This window comes from Oncorhynchus keta, chromosome 31 (genome assembly GCF_023373465.1).
Source record: "Oncorhynchus keta strain PuntledgeMale-10-30-2019 chromosome 31, Oket_V2, whole genome shotgun sequence".
In the NCBI taxonomy this organism is placed as follows: domain Eukaryota; kingdom Metazoa; phylum Chordata; class Actinopteri; order Salmoniformes; family Salmonidae; genus Oncorhynchus; species Oncorhynchus keta.
In genome coordinates this window covers 11557438-11574748 of record NC_068451.1, presented here as the reverse complement: position 1 = coordinate 11574748, position 17311 = coordinate 11557438, and the positions used below count along the sequence as shown (strand labels likewise).

At 41.5% G+C, this 17311-nt stretch overlaps 3 protein-coding genes across 3 annotated transcripts; all 3 read right to left on the bottom strand.

Annotated features, from left to right (window-relative positions):
* Nucleotides 1-1390: 1390 nt before the first annotated feature.
* LOC118364426 (ras-related protein Rab-25) lies at nucleotides 1391-7030 on the bottom strand. The gene is made up of 5 exons (XM_035745954.2): nucleotides 6882-7030; nucleotides 3650-3845; nucleotides 2773-2966; nucleotides 2218-2298; nucleotides 1391-1939 (listed from the first exon to the last, which is right to left on the bottom strand). Exons 1-5 carry the CDS (start codon nucleotides 6916-6918, stop codon nucleotides 1812-1814), a joined length of 636 nt encoding a protein of 211 aa, XP_035601847.1. The 5' UTR covers nucleotides 6919-7030; the 3' UTR covers nucleotides 1391-1811.
* A 590-nt stretch (nucleotides 7031-7620) lies between these two features.
* LOC118364427 (ragulator complex protein LAMTOR2) lies at nucleotides 7621-9338 on the bottom strand. The gene is made up of 4 exons (XM_035745955.2): nucleotides 9047-9338; nucleotides 8716-8878; nucleotides 8364-8453; nucleotides 7621-8178 (listed from the first exon to the last, which is right to left on the bottom strand). The coding sequence occupies exons 1-4, from the start codon at nucleotides 9112-9114 to the stop codon at nucleotides 8122-8124; spliced, it is 378 nt and encodes a 125-aa protein (XP_035601848.1). The 5' UTR covers nucleotides 9115-9338; the 3' UTR covers nucleotides 7621-8121.
* A 1038-nt stretch (nucleotides 9339-10376) lies between these two features.
* LOC118364422 (ubiquilin-4-like) lies at nucleotides 10377-16066 on the bottom strand. The gene is made up of 11 exons (XM_035745944.2): nucleotides 15702-16066; nucleotides 14595-14746; nucleotides 14341-14492; nucleotides 13945-14207; nucleotides 13452-13610; nucleotides 13127-13352; nucleotides 12823-12962; nucleotides 12611-12694; nucleotides 12340-12455; nucleotides 11908-12085; nucleotides 10377-11671 (listed from the first exon to the last, which is right to left on the bottom strand). The coding sequence occupies exons 1-11, from the start codon at nucleotides 15846-15848 to the stop codon at nucleotides 11519-11521; spliced, it is 1770 nt and encodes a 589-aa protein (XP_035601837.2). The 5' UTR covers nucleotides 15849-16066; the 3' UTR covers nucleotides 10377-11518.
* Nucleotides 16067-17311: the final 1245 nt, after the last annotated feature.

Sequence of the window (17311 nt, the reverse complement as noted above, 5' to 3'; positions counted from 1 at the left end):
ACCAGGCTATGTGGGGTGGCCAGTCCTCTTCTGGCTGTGCCGGGTGGAGATTATAACAGAACATGGCCAAGATGTTCAAATGTTCATAAATGACCAGCATGGTCAAATAATAGTAAGGCAGAACAGTTGAAAGTGGAGCAGCAGCATGGCCAGGTGAACTGGGACAGCAAGGAGTCATCATGTCAGGTAGTCCTGGGGCATGGTCCTAGGGCTCAGGTCAGTTGAAACTGGAGCAGCAGCATGGCCAGGTGGACTGGGGACAGCAAGGAGTCATCATGTCAGGTAGTCCTGGGGCATGGTCCTAGGGCTCAGGTCAGTTTAAACTGGAGCAGCAGCATGGCCAGGTGGACTGGGACAGCAAGGAGTCATCATGTCAGGTAGTCCTGGGGCATGGTCCTAGGGCTCAGGTCCTCCGAGAGAGAGAAAGAAAGAAGGAGAGAATTAGAGAACGCACACTTAGGACAGGAGAAGTACTCCAGATATAACAAACTGACCCTAGCCCCCCGACACAAACTACTGCAGCATAAATACTGGAGGCTGAGACAGGAGGGGTCAGGAGACACATTTTTAAACGTATTACTATCATAATTTTGCTGGACCACAGTAGTAGGCAGCAGCTAATGGGGATTCATAATAAATACAAATGCAAAACTCAGGAAAAAATAATTCTGACTGGGACAAATCTTTTTGAACGGTCATCCAACTCGGAATTCCAGGTCGGGAACTCGGACCTCTTTCTACAGCTCCGACGTCAGGATTTGACCACATTCTTTCAAAGTTCCCAGCTGTCTTGAAAGCACCATGACCCTCAGGTTTAATGGATCCTTAGCAGAGTATCATAATGACATCACAGCACTGCAGCACTTGAACTGCAGGCTATGCTTATGCAGCTAAATAAATGCAATTAATATATATTTTTGTGTCTGGATGTAGGCCTATTTATTGTATTTTTTTGCACCTTGGGTCTGAAAAAAAGCACTTTACAAATGAATTATTATAGGTTTAGCTAAGGGCGACTTATGAGATCAATATGGTCAATGTCTGATCATTAATGGGATATCTTCATTATAATCAAAAGTAATCCTCACAGATGGAAAATGTAGGCTATTCCATTATGTTCTTGTCTATCAGTTGCCATTTGTGTATTATACTTATTGGCATATGCATTTTTACATGTATTATGATGAATTGGCAATTATTGTGAAGGAAATCAAATGTAAAAAGTGCTAATTATAAGGCAAGTAATAATGAACCTGGCATTTGAGTGCAAAAAAAATATTCCTGTATTGTTGTAAAATCACCCCACAATAAGAATACACAGTTTTGGAACAATTAAAGCAAAAGATAAAAAATGACATGAAACTGTACTTTAAGTAAACAGAGCACGAACAACAGTGACAGCAAATTTAATTAAATCAAGCTTTGTGTAAAAACATGGTTTTGGCACTTGTTGTCCAACCTCAGTCACTAAAAATGCAAATATTCTGTACATCAGTTGACTACCTTTAAAAATAAAATCATCCTAAGCAACGTTGAATCTTAGAAGTTTACACAAAAAAAGCTGTTTGATATATTTTTATATTCAAATGATTGCTGGATTCTTTGGGGGTAAAATGTACCCCCAGCCATGTACATACACATTACATCATCTTTAGGAATGGAAACCTCATTCTGTCTGCCAACATGTAACTATGTCACATCAGAGTGGTCTTGCTCAGCATCATTCTTTTCAATCAGGCTTGCACCCTTTGGGCACACTAACTAGAGGAAGATGGAGTGCTCTATTCCACATGAGGGGGTGGTTTGTCCCATCAGAGGTTCCTACAGCAGGGCTTCTTCTCTTCAGGGTCGCCTGCAGCTCTGGGGACGGGGCTGGCCAGAGACACGGCACTAATGGACCCCCGGGTCACCTCTTTACTGCTCACCTTCCTGTGAATCTCTGATGGAAGAGGCACAGGAATATAGTGTGAATTCTGGTGCAACAAACAGTGACAAAAAAACATTGACCACAAACTGCCAGTGACAACTGCTTACACAAAATAATAAATGTGGCACAAGCATTTTGTTCTGCAATGCCAACTTTCCACTCAGTTTAACTGATGAATTACTGAGCATTGATTGCACTACTTTTACACCAAAAAACAAGGTTAGCTAGAGAGCTAAAAACAAACAAATCAATAATAGGGTTGGTACTGTAAATATATAAAAGTCAATTACCTCCAAGGACATTTTGGAATGCAGTCTCAACGTTTGTGGACTCCAAGGCTGATGTCTCTAAGAACAATAGGCCATTCTTTTCTGCATAGAGCAAGAGAGGTAGTGTTTACTGAGTATTTTCTCAAAATGTAGGTTTGTCAAATTTGGGGTGAACTAGTGACTCAAGCCCAGTGCTTGATATGGACTGAAATAGGTTCTGGTACTCATTTTGGGTGCTGATACTGTTTATATTTACAATAGGTGCAGGAGCTCAACAATACCTTTGAGCTAATATTCTATAAGAGGAACAGGCACTCAAGCAGTGGAACATTTGCAGTGGCGGTACTCAGATCCCAAGTCAAGCACTGCTCAAGCCACAAATTTGAACCAATAAAGGCTATTGGCCTATTGGCTGTTGTGAATATTAGTATATTAACAAGGCAAAACCACAATTCACTATATAAGGGAACAAAATTTTGAAGTTTGAAGTTTATGCAATTTATTATGTTTATTACAATGGAATCATTGTTATTATCCTAGGATATATTCATGGTGTCAGAGTCTTGGCAGCTGTACCTGCAAAGTCCTTGGCATCCTCAGTGGGCACTGATCGCTCTGACCCCAGATCAGTTTTGTTGCCCACCAGCATGACTACGATGTGAGGGTCTGCATGGTCATATAGCTCCTTAAGCCAGCGCTCCACACTCTCATAGGTCAGATGCTTGGTGATGTCATAGACCAATAGCGCTCCGACAGCTCCTCTATAATAACTAGGGAGAAAATATGAAAAAATATGTAACCTGATGTTTTTATTCATATTTATAAAATATGTGATGGGTGATACCTTCTGAGTATCCATATCCCATTTTTCTCTTGAAATGCCATGTAGGCCTCCATAGTACGATACATTGAACCGACAAAAGCATTGTAATATTCTAATAGACTTGGTTTTTGATTGCAGAAAGACATTTCTAGGGAAGGAAATGTGCATGAGGGAATTATTCAGTAAAGTATTTACTAAACTCTTGACAGAGAAGAATTAATCCTGCTGTGGTATAACATATCCTCAGATTTTCCATGTCATTAAATTGAATGGACACAGTTTTATTGTTTTGAAACGTGTTTCCATGCCATTAACCCTTCCAGCGCCTTTACAAAAGAACTAGTCAGGAATTTCTTAAGTCAGAGAAGAAACATGTTTGGGTCTGGATGTGTATTGAAAATGCCCAGCCATAATGGATATTTAGACCAAAATGCACAAGTAGTAAATGACTAGAACAGTGAACCTGCTGTTTATTCCTCCAGGCTATCTGGGCAAAGTGTGAAACCAGTGCCTCTCCACGTGGAGTGTTTGGGCCAAAAATACCACCCAAGATGCCCACACAATAGTGAGAAATGGTCCCTTTGTGTGTGCGCGTGTACGTGGGTCCACAGTTTCACCCAGATTACTCACGCAGAGGTGATGGCCCTGTACCGCTCCAGCCCAGCCGTGTCCCAGATTTGAGCCTTAATTATGAGACTTTTCAGTTGAATTGTGCGTGTGCTGAACTCCACCCCGATGGTGGTGCGGCTGTCGTGGTTGAACTCGTTCTTGGTGAAGCGGGAGAGCAGGTTGCTCTTGCCAACGCCGGACTCACCTATGAGAACCACTGGAGAAGAAAGAAGGGGGAGAGGAGGGCATGAGTTCTAGTGCACCAGAAACATGTTTGAATATGTGCTTTACATTCCCGTGAGTCTCTATTATGTGAATGAAGGGGACTGGGTGTTTCATCCTAGATGTAGAACACTTTATATTGCCATAGTGCAGACGCACAATAGTATCAGGTGTAGAACCTCAAGGTGCCATTTCAGGGCACAACACATATGGAATTACAATAATGAGATTAAGTCATGTTTTTTTTCCACACAAAAACAATGATTCTTCAATGTCCCCCTTTCTTTACTGTTAAAATCCAGCTCATGTCATCCCGTTGATTAACACAAACTCATAACTACAATAAGGCTGCTCCCTGAACTTCATGCACATAGCATAACTCTTAGGTGAGTCCTAGGTGTGTCCTCAAACAGCCCACTCAATATCACTAACCCTACCCTAAACCCTCAGTCTTAGTCTGCTGCTCATTATATCATTAGTACTCTCTTCACAACGGTGTTCTATGACAGAAACAGCACCACACCTGTGCAAATAGTTACAGGGACAATTATGTTAAGTGAGGAATGTAGAACAAACCATCTGAGAAGTAGCATCAAAATCATGGCTCAGGTGTCTTTAAAAATAAATTATCATGCTTGTTCGTGTTAATTATCATCTAGGAAATGGGAGCTAATTTGTTATTATCACGCTGTGTAGGTTAAGAGATCTGTAGTATATACAGTGATGAGGTGTCAGTTGTTGAAGAGAACCAAAGTTGAACCAGTGAGTGAGGGGGGGGGGGTTATTGTATTGCTCTTGGGGAATTTCCTGTAGTGAAACAGGCCTTCAAAAGAGGAAGCAACTAATAAAATCAGGTGGTACAGTTCACACTGATACTTCCCTCTATCTATCTTGCTGTGAGCAATACTGAGTCCAAACAGAAGAGGTACAAGGAACAATGATGCCCCCCTATATGTTTCAGTGACTCATGTGTTTGCTTCTAGAGTGTGAGCAGCTGACTCAGAAAGCCAGCCTTGGCCTACTTGACAAACATATAGGAAAATATGACCACATGTCACAATGACACCATGATTTCACCACAGCTGACTGAGCTGAGCCAAACACCAATTTCTGCTTTAATCTCAACCATGAGAATGTGAGCTGAACCAAGATAAGCATCCAAGTTCCATGGCGCACAAGCAAGAAAGATATAAGGAAACCAAGAATGTGATAAACGGCAGTGTGCAGAAGGTTTAAAATAAAGTGACATGTTTATTCAGTACGGTCACCTTTAATACATATTCTATTTATTGCCCTCCAAACCACTAGTGGGGAAAAGATTAGCAAGTATTGAGTATCTTCCCTGCATGCTGATTTATGCTACAGAGCTTTTAACAGGCAATAAGATATTTGTCAAAAGCAAAAATGTTGGGATCATGCCTGTTCATGTTCCCAGACTTACATTCTAAAGCAACTATCCAGTTTCTGGTCTCCGAACCCAGTTTAGATTTAACCTGAGGTGTAAAACAGGCAGCAGGAAAGAACATTTACAAGATGTTTTACTTTGGTTTGTGTTGGGTAATTGTTCACTCCATTGGCAGATCATTGTTCTGCTTTTGGTTTTTATTAGGCGAGATGAAAATGTTGCCATTTTACCCCTCCCATACTCAGTAAGCTCTTATGCAAACAATATCCCTGGTTTCCATGGCAAATAGGATAAGAGGCCTTGAAGCACTTTACTGGCCTGGTTTGACTTTGTTCTGAGGCAAAAGGGTATTAAGTAAGTTGCGGGGAAAAAACTCCTAATTTAATAATAATTCAGATTTACTTGAATTGATTTATGACTGAGCAGTTCCCTCAACTTATTTACATATAAAAGCTTCATTTACGTTTAGACAATCAAAGCAGGGACTCATTTAGATTTTACTTCATGATGTCTGGATAGTTTAAAAAATAAAGCTATGTAGAATTAGGCCTAGTCCTTCGTTCCAGAATGAATGGCAGAAACTTCCATGTGGTTCAGCGAAAACACCAAATTTAACGTCATCAACATCCCCGGGCCCAACTAACTGGGTTTTCTTGTTTCCCTAATCGACAAATTACTTCACCTCATCATGCACATCACCACCTCCTCTACCATGCCTGTAGCATATAGGACTTAGTAAGTCATGTAGTGAAACAGTACACATGCTTCTCTGGTGTGACTATAGACATAATGGAAAGAGTGATAGGATCAAATATTCAGGAATGTGTGTTTTCATGGAATGATATTGACAAGCTTGTGAAACTCACCACAATAACAGTTGGAGGTCAAGAATGTATTCAGTTACATACAGAAATAGCATTCAAGTTCATAGAAATAGCAACATTCTTGAAGTAGCACTGTCTTGACTTGTAAAATACCAACAGTAGCATATTAATGAACCTCAAGGTTAGATGCATTCTTAAAAGTAATGGATAAAACTCCTAGACCTGGGCTCGTATCCACAAAGCGTCTAAGAGTAGGAATGCTGATCTAGGATTTGTTCATACAGTCATATTCATCATGACCTAACATGTTAAACAGATCCTAGATCAGTACTCCTACTCTGAGACACCCTGTACTACAGCCCTGTTTCAGGACACACCCTAGACTTTTTCTGTAATTTCAACACAGGTGGGAGTGACCTGCATAATTTCTGTGTGGTATGTGTTACTAACAATCTACAGTGTGGTTTTGATACTGTGCTGGCACTTAGCTTCTAGCCTTAGCACACACACACCAAGTAACATAATTCAATGGTTGTCGGTACTGAGCAACACTGCACTAGCTCTAACTACAAACGAAGTAGGTTTCAGAGTCACTCTGTTGACATACAAATTATATCATCATGGTGGCTCAGTTAGTAGAGCATGGCACTTGCAACACCAGGGTTGTGATTTCAATTCCCATAAAAGACCAGTAAGCAAAAAAAGTCTGAACATGTATGCAATCACTACTGAATAAGAGTGTGTGCTACATTGTGTAAATGTAGGACATCAATCTGTTAAATGTGAAAGAACAAGGACTCACCCTTAAAGACAAAGTTGTAGGCCTCATCTGAACCCATGAGGTACACCTTCAGTGGTCCAGCTCTCAAGAGTGTGAGGGGAGAAAGGAAAGATGACACTTCCCCAGAAGCCACTCACCCTAATCTTCAGATTTAAAAGAGCCGCACAAACACTTTGCAAGTCACCTGTCCCCCTCTACGTTTAATAGAAACCTAGATTGTTTACAAGGAACTTGCTCCGCTGTGTCATCAGGTAGTTCTGCTGAGGAATGATGGGGGTTGGGGGAGTGGCTTGGTGTAAGTCTATGGCAGGTTGAACAGGTAGGACAACCACATGAGCAACTGTATGAAAAAAATAGATACATGCCACCTGCTGGACAAACAAAATGATTGCCTTCAGGAAATTACTGTTTCCCTATCCCTTTTACATGGCGAAAGACAATCATTGCTTCCTCTGAGGTGTATTCACAGGACCTACCTGTCAAATAGAACCTAATTTATTGCAAAACGTTTTACTACGGTATGCAACTAATGAATAAACCCCTGGTTCTGTTCATCTCAAACCAGGAACACAAAGTAACAGCAAAAGGGACCTAGAAACAGTATTGATAAAGTTCTGAATTGACAAACACAAATATATCAGTAATAACAATACTGTCAAACAACTGACAAGGTAATGCAATATTAGGTCTGTTCAGTAAATCTGTAATGTCAGTTCTGCAAAAAACTCCTTGGTACCCCTGGAACTAAAAATCTAACATATGAATCAAATGGTTTTATGTATTTCATATTTTTGAAGACAAATACATATTGATTTTTCATTGGAGAAAAAAAAGAGTTTATGGATAGCCTGTTACAAAAGGATATCATAAATGTTATTGCGTGGCAACAACAGATAAATGTAATATTCTGACTAGGGTAAACAGCGAATGCCTTAAAGTTAATGTGTCAGCATTTTCAGCAGTTGAGAAAGGAGTCCTCTTACAGGCAGTGAAATTCATTGAAGATTTACATAGCCCGCCTTACACAATGTGTGAACTTGACATTTGAACTGCATGCCACAAACGGCCAAATTACTAAACTCAAGCATTAAGTTAGAACATACGGGGTATAAATACAGTAATCAGAAGAAAAATACTCAGTCCATTCATACACAGACTGCAGCGTTTCATGAAGACCAGGTGAAGCAGTCACATAAGCAACAAGTGTTCATGTATTATCACGGGATACAAAATTGAAGACAACACTCCAGCCAGACTTCCCCTATGATGCAGCAACTTGGGTTAAAGGTTCCTCCAGGTACAGCACCAATGCTTCAGCCTAGAAATACCATACAGACAGGAGATATATGCTTAGTATGGTATGCAGACATGGTCTGTGCTCATGGCTCTTTAAACGACATACATACTTGTTCTCTTCAGGAATTAGTCATTGGTGTTTTGTCATTTCAAATACAACACAATTTGCACACCAATGTCATCCACACTCAAAGTATTCTTCCTCACCTTGGCTTTAAGCATTCCAAAGCCCACTGTCTCTTTGGCATACATGCACAGCAGTAGGTTAGCTACCCGTGTGATGGCCACCCTGCCTTCCTGCAAAGATAAGATAAGAAAGGAATTGATAAAAATGCATGTACATTGAATTTCAATTGACCTTTAGTGGTACTACCTCCCAAGCTGCCAAATAGCCTAGGTCATCCTTTTCTACCACTATTTAACTAACGTTATCGAGCATACAGCTTAATTTCTCTGGAGCCTCTGACTGTGATACTCAATGGATAACCAACGCAAGGCAGAATGATGTAACAAACATTTTGTTCATGCATGGTAACTAGACCATATAGTTCAAACTAACCATGCAATCCATCAGAATGAATTTCAGTTTATCTTCGTTAAAAGCTTGATGCCCGTTCTTGTCATAGGCCGACCAGATGTTGCTTGCAATGGCAGCGGTCACTCGAGCGTCAGTGTCCCCATAGCCAGAGTAAGCCAAAAGAGACCCCTCATTATTTAACAATCTGCGGGGTGAACATGTAAATAAGTTAGCCAGAGAGAGTGTTAGCTAAGACTTACCTCCATGCAGGTAGCTGTCGTTACAAGTCATCTTAAGAACAAATAATTAACCGATTTAGCTAGTTAGAAGAAAATAACGCTATATTCACGTGCCTCTGCCACTCAGTACTTACAGTGTGCTTTGTACTCCGCTTGTATTTGCCTGGCTGAGAACTTGCGTCAATGCTTTTGGCCGCAACATGGTTGGAGTGAGTAATACTTTGCAGCAACTGAATTAATTTAGGCGAAATTATGAAGTGTATTTTACCATCCAGTTCAGTGACTTCTTCTACAACAACACAATCCAGTCAGCTGACTCCTTCAACTTCCTGATACAAATCGTAATGCATTATGGGAATTGCAGTGGGTGCGTTCCAGACGATTGAAACCGGTCACTGGAATAATATATTCAAAGTGCACCTTTTCAGCTCAGATCTGCCCCAATTATAGAATTGATATCCTTTTCATGTTGCTCCTGAGATGTTAAACACTTGTCTGAGTAAGAGGACTGGGGGGGAATCTGTATTAGAAGAACAGAGTTAACTGCAGTATCCTGACTGTGGCTAATTGCCATTATTGAAAGGAACAAAATGGCATATCAGTTGAAAATTCTTAATAGCTACCCTGAGTAATCTCTTTGCAGAGGCCGGATGAGTCTAACACTAGCATTGCTTTAAACTTAACAGCCCAAGCATAGTTGATGAGACTGAACTAGCCAGTCATGTTTATAACTTACACAGCTTTCCTTGAGCCACCATTTTAGACCAGGATCTTCAAAGTTATGAAATTATCATAAATTGAAGATCTAAGATGTCCATGCTAATTATTCATTTGGTCATCAATGGAGGAACATAAACAAATCCAAGCTCCACTCTGGTGAATGTTAAAACAGCTTAATTTCCATTAAGATACTTCAATGTTTATTACAGTTCACAATTTATATTTTCAAGCTTGGTCCTTTAATGAGCTACCAAATATGCATGGTCACCACTAACTTTCCCACCTCTCAGACTACACACAACAAATCCCGTACACGTTGAACAAATCATCCATATCAAGTTCATGTAATTTCATAACATAGACAATGTAGACTAGTGTTAATCACACACCTGGTCCTAGAGGGTTGCAGTCAGTGTGAACAGGCTAAGTCTACAACACTAACTACTCATCAAGATCATGAAAAGCTGAATCAGCTGTGTTTGTGCTGGGCTTGCACTCAATTTCAATTTTACTTTGCCAAAAGGGTGCAGATTGGCCTAAGCTTGGGCTAAATGGAGTTTCCACCACATTTCTCACTGCAGTCCAGTCTAGTGCTTTTAAATCTGATGTGTGATGAACAAGTGTGCATTTTGAGAAGGATTGATCATCTGAATTCAGCATAGGGTACATCCCTCCAGGATCAGGAGTGAAGACTACTAGTGTAGACCATGCTTTTGAATTAAATGAATCACCACCACACTTGAGCACATTTCTTGAAAGGTATTATTAGAATAGATAACAGAGTGAAGGGACTCCAAGAAAATGCAGAGCTGAACAGATTTTCTTTAACTGTAGGTACTGCAACTAATATGTATGGGTTTAAGAAAAATAATTCTCTATGCCATTAGCACACTTTGTCATTATCGATTCAACAAATTATTTTGGAATATATTGCTGAAACCAATACATACATTTTTTATCAGGCACTACACCACTGCTTGTATGAAAATACACAAAATGGTTAATGTAAAAGGTGTCTGCATTTTTATCATTGCTCAGATTAAAAACATTGGAGGTCTGATCACTTAACCAGAGCCTAAACTGTTGAAGAATTTACACTCAATAGCATTCATTGACTCAATGTAGCATTAACTACAGAGCTAACCAAGCTACCTTGTTTGACCTTCCAATCTGAAAATCATCCCTTCCAAAAAACCTGAAAGTATAAGCAAACAGCTGAACCAGGGGCGCTAATAGTGCTCAGAGAGTCCAACAGCCTGTATCAGTTTTAAAGGAATCATCAAAATGTCAAGAAATTCTTAAAGCAGAAGGTAAACTGAAGGTGAGTGGTAAAGAAAAGAGAAGGTAACTTCTACAGCTCCTATAATAAATACTAGCCAATCAGGCATGATAGAGTGAAATTAAGTAAAAACAAGCAGGCTCTCATGAAAATAAAAGGTCAGAGGAATCCCTCATTCTATGATTTCAACACTCACATCCCTCCAAATTTCAACTTGTTACCGGCTAAACACAATCCATTAAGATGGGTTAAGTTGGCAACCTCATGCATTTCCAGCAAATGGGCACAGTCATTTCAGAAATAGTCTCCCATAGTCAACAGAGGAAGTAGTCATGTTAGTGGTGGCGTCATTTTGCAGCGATGTCATCATTCCACAGGGTTGATATGAGGTCTCTCCAATAGAAACTTGAATCTGAACACCCACTTCCTGCCCCCATATCTTTCCTACAATTCACAGATCAACCAAAGAGATGAATAGTAATTGGAATTCAATTGAGTCTGAGGGGCTTGTCAGACTGTGATGGACTGTGTTCATTTGTCATCTCCCACTCCAGCACCCCCCCCCCCCTAACCCTTCTCTCCTGGTAATCTCAGGGGGCTAAGGAAGTTAGGAGGGCTGGGAGCCCAGCAGTCTCTCAATGGCAGCATTGATGTCTCCCCCTGTGGCGATGAGGGCCTGCAGGTTGGCCTCACGGTTGATGAAGCCCATGGCGCTGAGCTGGTCCAGTTGCTGCTGAAACCGCACCTCCGGGGTTAGGGTCTGTGAAAGGGAGCATAGCCAAAGTCATTTTTATATGAGCCTGCATGAAAAATGTTGCTAGGGTCCTATTTGAGTGACTGTTAGGAGACAAGTCTCAGTGCCAGTATTAATTGGTTTTAGGTCAATGAAGCCAGTTGAAACACAAAGCTAATGCTAAGCCACTGGACAATAGCAAATAGCAAAGTATAGTTACCAAGTAGAAAGTCAGAAATTGTGTTTACAGCTCAATGACATACCAATGAGCCGCCTCCTCCCCCAGCAAACATCTGTAACATCTGCTGCATGAGCTGCTGTTGCTGGGATGGGTTAGTGGCAGCGGTGGGATTTGAGCCCTGTGTTGGGGGAGGAAGGTTTTCTGGGGCCACACTGCCTCCTGTGGTTGGAGGAATCACTGGGATCTCACCAGGAGCCAAACTAGGAGAAGAACCACAGTTAACCTCTGGGATATTCGGGACGGTAGTGTCCCACCTCAACAACAGCCAGTGAAAGTGCAGGGCGCCAAATTCAAAACAGAAAAATCACATAGTTAAAAATCAAACATACAAGTATTTCACACCATTTTAAAGATAAACGGTCCCAAAGAAGTTAGTGGCATCATCAAGAAAATCAAATGTATAAAGCACGAGTCTCTCCAGTAAACATCTACTGGATAACAGATGGTACAGTACCTGGGCATGAGCCCGGGGGCTTCCGTCTGTAGGGTCTGCAGGCCCTGCTGGATCTGCATGAGAGCCTGCATGGCCCGGGGGTTAGTCATCACAGACAGTGACTCAGGATTCTGCATCTGTAAAATAACCATCCATTTCGTCAATCGAAATGATTTTCCATTTAGTCACAGTTAGAAACTCAATGCCTTCCATAACACTGTCATCTTTCTTTTTTTTCTTCTTTTTGTCACTATGTGGAACTAAAGTGCATAACTGGAAACAGAAATCTGACCTGTTGGAGAAAGACCGGCATCTGATGTCTCAACTGTTCCTGTAACTGGGTGTTTCCGGCAAAGAGGGGGTTGTTCAGCATTGCCTGAGGAAAATAGTAAAGGATTAAGCAATGATTCTACTCGTCACACAAAATAGCCTAGAATATTCATCTTATCAGTATGATTCAGGACTTCTGAATCCTACTGCAGAGAGGGATAAAGTTGTGCAGACCTGCGAGGCGAGTTCAGGATTCTGCGCCAGCGACTGCATCATACTGCGCATGTAGGGCGCAGACAGCATGTTCTGCATGAGCTGGGGGTTCTCAGAGATCTGCTGCATTAGACTCTGCATGCCAGGGCTACTGAACACACCTGGACAGATTATAGGGAGTGGAATGAGAGAAACAGACAGATCAGCTAAGCAGCAAAACAAGGGTTATACTCAAGGGTGGTATGTTAATACAGATGTAAAGGGAAATATAGTTTTGCAGATTGACAAAAAGGTGAAAGTGCTTCTTCTGAGGTAGTGGTGTTACCATTGCCCAGCCCAGAGGCGTTGATGCCCAGGGGGTTGGAGGCACTGGGTGCAGTCCCGCCAGCGGAGGAGGTTGTCGTCGTGGAAGCGCCAGTCCCCCTGCTTTCTGAGGGGGACGTTCCAGGGGGTCCCCATGGGTTTGGTAAGGGTTCCCTGTTCTCTGTTCTGGAGGGCTGCACGCCAGAGTCTAAGTTGCCCCCCAAAGCAGAGAAGGGATTGTTTCCAAACTATTGATGAAAAAAAGAAAGGGAAGTGGACTAAATCACACAACCGGACTTGATTCAAGACAATTGTCTACATATGATATTTTCAGGAATAATAGCTACCTGCTCTCTAGCGGCACTGAACATAGGCTCCTGGATGTCTGTGTACATCCTCCGGAGGGCGTTGTATCCCCCAGGAATGCTCTCCAGGTTGCTAAGCGCCCGGTCCTGGTTACGCATCATCTCTTGCATCATGGCTGGGTTCCTTGCCAACTCCATGGTCTGAAGAGAGGGAGTTAACATTATGCATCTGCGCATGAGCCTCCTCACATCCATTCCTCCCACAATTTGAGAGTGGTGCGGTTTAAGTCTAGTTTAAAAAAAGTATAGTTTAAGGGTTTGGGCCTATGTACATTTGCAATGTTACATAGACCCCTTTTTACATTTAAACTACATTGCAAGCTAACTACATAAAAAAGCAAAATGGTTGGAGTAATATGCTCTTCAAGCATTGGTTCTTTAGAGGGATTCAAGTAAAGACAAGACACGCAATGATAACCCAAAACCAAGTCTATTACACCTTGGGAAAAGGACCCATCTGAGCACCAGACCTGACCTGTCTCATAAGTTCAGGGTTGTTGAGCATGTGGGAGATCTCAGGGTTACGCTCCATCAGCTGCTGCATCTGAGGGTTGGTCACAATCATCTGCCTCATCAGGTCTGGGTTAGACATCATGTTCTGCACCAGAGGGTTGTCCATGATCTGAGACAGCATCTCTGGGTTGGACATCAGCTGTCTCTGCATCTGCTGCTGCATCTCCATGAAGTTGGCTGAGCCCATGCCCATGCCTGACAGGCTAGATAGGTCACCAAACCCACCTATGCAGACACAAGGGGGCGGTGGATTACTGGAAGGATATAGGTTAATGCCTAGTTGTGTGGATGTTGAGTAGGTGTAAGGCGATATGGTCGTCTTTCTGTGAGATGGTTTAGTGGGGACTGGGTCACTAACTCAGTAAGTTGGGTGGCTGTGTGGAGGCTGGGGTAGGCCCAGTGCCTGGTGTTGTGCTGGCATTGGGCACTGCGCTAGGATTGATGCTGCTGTTGGCCTGGGGGGTCCCAGAGCTGGATGCAGAGGACTGGGATGTGCCACCAACTGTAGTCCTGGAGAAAAAGCAAGGTCATTATCAACCTAAATGTTCCCATTATCAATCACTCACACATACAATGGTGTTACTAGAATAGTGGGCAAGCAAATAGTCTTACTTGGGAGCAGTCTTGATGACAAGGTGAACAGTGAGTCCGTCCTTGATGCTGTGTTGGTTCAGTGTGTCTCCATCCTTTAAGATTTTGCCAGCAAAAATCAACACCAGCTGGTCCTGTTTGGCATTAAACCTTTTGGATATCTCCTCTTTAAACTGTATGCAAGAGACAGAATGAAGTGGCAGGTGAAGACAAATAGGAATAAAGAGGATATATACACATCCAAATCATTCAGTGTTGGTAATACAATTTTAAAAGTTAAATTGGCTTAGCTATCTCGAAATCTATCGTTAGCTAGCGAACTACGTGAATCTGCTAGCTGTCGCTTTAAGTTTTATAAGAACCATGAGGTCAAATGTTAATGGTTTAGGAAGTCACCAAATACAGCATTAACCATGTCGCTAGCCGTAAGATTACGATCAGATTCCAGGGGGTGGGTATAATTTGTGGAACCTTCCAACATGAATATGTTCCATAACAAGGTTGCCCACAAACAACGCATACAAAGTTGTATATCGCCAGAATAAGATACCGGGTAGGATGTGGGCTATTTCAAACATTTTCACGAACCACATTTACTCCGACAAACGTCTGTCACTCTGGTGGACAAACATTAAGAATAAGCTACGTGGTGAGTTGATGCCTATTCGGCAGCTAGTTACATTGATCGTGCTACTGTATGCGTTGTTTCCTGTTGGAACGTTCCACAAATTATACTCACCAGTTTCCCAATTGGCTTTCGCAATGGCCGGAGCCTCCATTGGCTAGCCGGTTATCAGCTAGCCTGACCGCAGCTGAAATTAGCTAGCTAGATGAGACTGACAGCGACAAACGTAGCTGGCTAGCTTGCTCACAAGCTAGCGTTAGCTAGTTACGTGGTTATATGTATTTATACATTGCCGATTGTGCAAAACACGAATCAAACTACCGATTTAAGGAAATGGACAAGGTGAAAAGAAAGATTACTAGTTGGGAAATTGGGATAATTCTTCCCACTTAACATCGTAAACTAGCTAGGTGATAGTTAGCAAGTTGGCTAGCTAACTTCGATGTATGCTTGTTAGCCACAGCATGACTTGCATAACTGACTGTGTAAATAAATGCGAATACCTGTGAGACAGAAGAATCCTCCGAGATCGCTATCTCCTCTTTATCTTTCGGAGTTTTTACCGTGACCACGATCATGGTCCCGTCTGAGGCAGCATTTTCAACAACGTTGGAATCCACAGTGGGATCTGTGCCGCTGTTCTCCGCCATCTTTACACCTCTTCAAATTCACTACATCCAGAGAGGAAGAGGTGAAGCGAGAGGTTTTACTCAGCCCAAAATATGTCCACGAAAATACGATTCGTTTGTATGGTCATTGAGTGTCAAATTTGGTTAACAAAATTTTGTATATTTTATTTGCTATGTGGGGGATAATTTTATCAATAGAAGTTTCGTAATGGTGTACGGACGTGGCATTTCGGCATCTTTGAAAAAAAACGACTTCATATCGGAGTTGTGCCTGTTGTCATAGAGATAGATAGAGGACTCATCATATATACGTTCAAGCCTGGACATTGCCATATTGAGGACTTCAACCATTAAAGCGGTCAACTCCTATGAGTTGGGAGCAGTTAGCCGATGAAGAAGATAATTTACTACTTTAAAATGTAGATAGCCTCAAAGGTGCTGTCACAGACACTATAATCGCACATACAAAGATGAGTCCTCTATCTATCTCTATGGCCTGTTGTACACACTCGTTCGGGCCATTCATTGGCTAGAATGTTCCCACCTGCTCTCACATCGCCCGCCTTCCATCTTTGAGAACATGTACTTCCATTGTTATAGCGGTCACTTTACTATCTTGTCAATATAATAAACAATCTTTACTACATCACAAAACTAGCTAACAAGATTCTCAAGCTGAGAAGAAAGCAGTATTAACTGAGGTCTTTGCAACGTTGAAGTCTAGTGGTGTGGGGGTGTCATTGCATTTCACATAAATGTATGTGTGCTACTCAATGATGTATATAAACACAGATGTAAATCATTGGTCCAACACTGTCAAATCTAAAATTGTAATGCTGAGAAAAAAAGTGGGTAAATACTTTAAATATTATATTTAAAGGGGCAATCTGTAGTTGCTACATGCATTTTTGGACTTAAGAATGAATTATGCCTCATGATCTTAGTTTAACTGTCACACCCTATCAAAACCCAAAATATAAAACAATGTTTGTAAACAATGCAAACACTGCATCCTAAAAATTTGGTTGAAAAGAAAATGTTAACTCATGGATGGTCAGTCCTTGCACCATCATGTTTATGAATGTGAGAGTGGTTATATTTCTCCTGGCCCATCCCTCAGCTTTTTACCATACCATTACAGAGTTGGGGTGTCTACTTTGTTATTGTTTTAACTGCAGATTGGCCCTTTAAATTATTGGAGGGTTTTTTTCGTGCGGCAATGAGCATAAAATCCCACATGCATTCATTTAATTCTTTAATGACATGAGAATTAGGTTTAGAATGTGAATAACAGCCTATTAGGCCTAATGACTAAATCAAAGCACTGTACGACCCTAATGCATTTTACCTAAAGTCATATCTTTTTTTATTTTTTATATTAATGAAAGCTGTGATGGAAACTTTCGGGAGGCTTCAATTTTATAAACGCCAACAGATCATTTGTTCATTGGACATGGTGGGATCTTTTTGTGTCGGTAAAATTA

Excerpts from the sequence above, each read along its gene's own strand:
- LOC118364426 (XM_035745954.2), bottom strand. The coding sequence starts at position 6,918 with ATGGGTTCAGATGAGGCCTACAACTTTGTCTTTAAGG. Across the intron at positions 2,967-3,649 it reads TACAGGGCCATCACCTCTGC|TTATTATAGAGGAGCTGTCG; the intron begins GTGAGTAATCTG and ends TTTTCTCCCTAG. Across the intron at positions 2,299-2,772 it reads GGATGCCAAGGACTTTGCAG|AAAAGAATGGCCTATTGTTC; the intron begins GTACAGCTGCCA and ends TGCTCTATGCAG.
- LOC118364422 (XM_035745944.2), bottom strand. The coding sequence starts at position 15,848 with ATGGCGGAGAACAGCGGCACAGATCCCACTGTGGATTCCAACGTTGTT. Across the intron at positions 12,695-12,822 it reads ATCCTGAACTCGCCTCGCAG|GCAATGCTGAACAACCCCCT; the intron begins GTCTGCACAACT and ends TATTTTCCTCAG. Across the intron at positions 12,086-12,339 it reads GCCCCCGGGCTCATGCCCAG|TTTGGCTCCTGGTGAGATCC; the intron begins GTACTGTACCAT and ends TTCTTCTCCTAG.
- LOC118364427 (XM_035745955.2), bottom strand. The coding sequence starts at position 9,114 with ATGTTGCGGCCAAAAGCATTGACGCAAGTTCTCAGCCAGGCAAATACA. Across the intron at positions 8,454-8,715 it reads TCATTCTGATGGATTGCATG|GAAGGCAGGGTGGCCATCAC; the intron begins GTTAGTTTGAAC and ends TTATCTTTGCAG. Across the intron at positions 8,179-8,363 it reads TTGGAATGCTTAAAGCCAAG|GCTGAAGCATTGGTGCTGTA; the intron begins GTGAGGAAGAAT and ends TGGTATTTCTAG.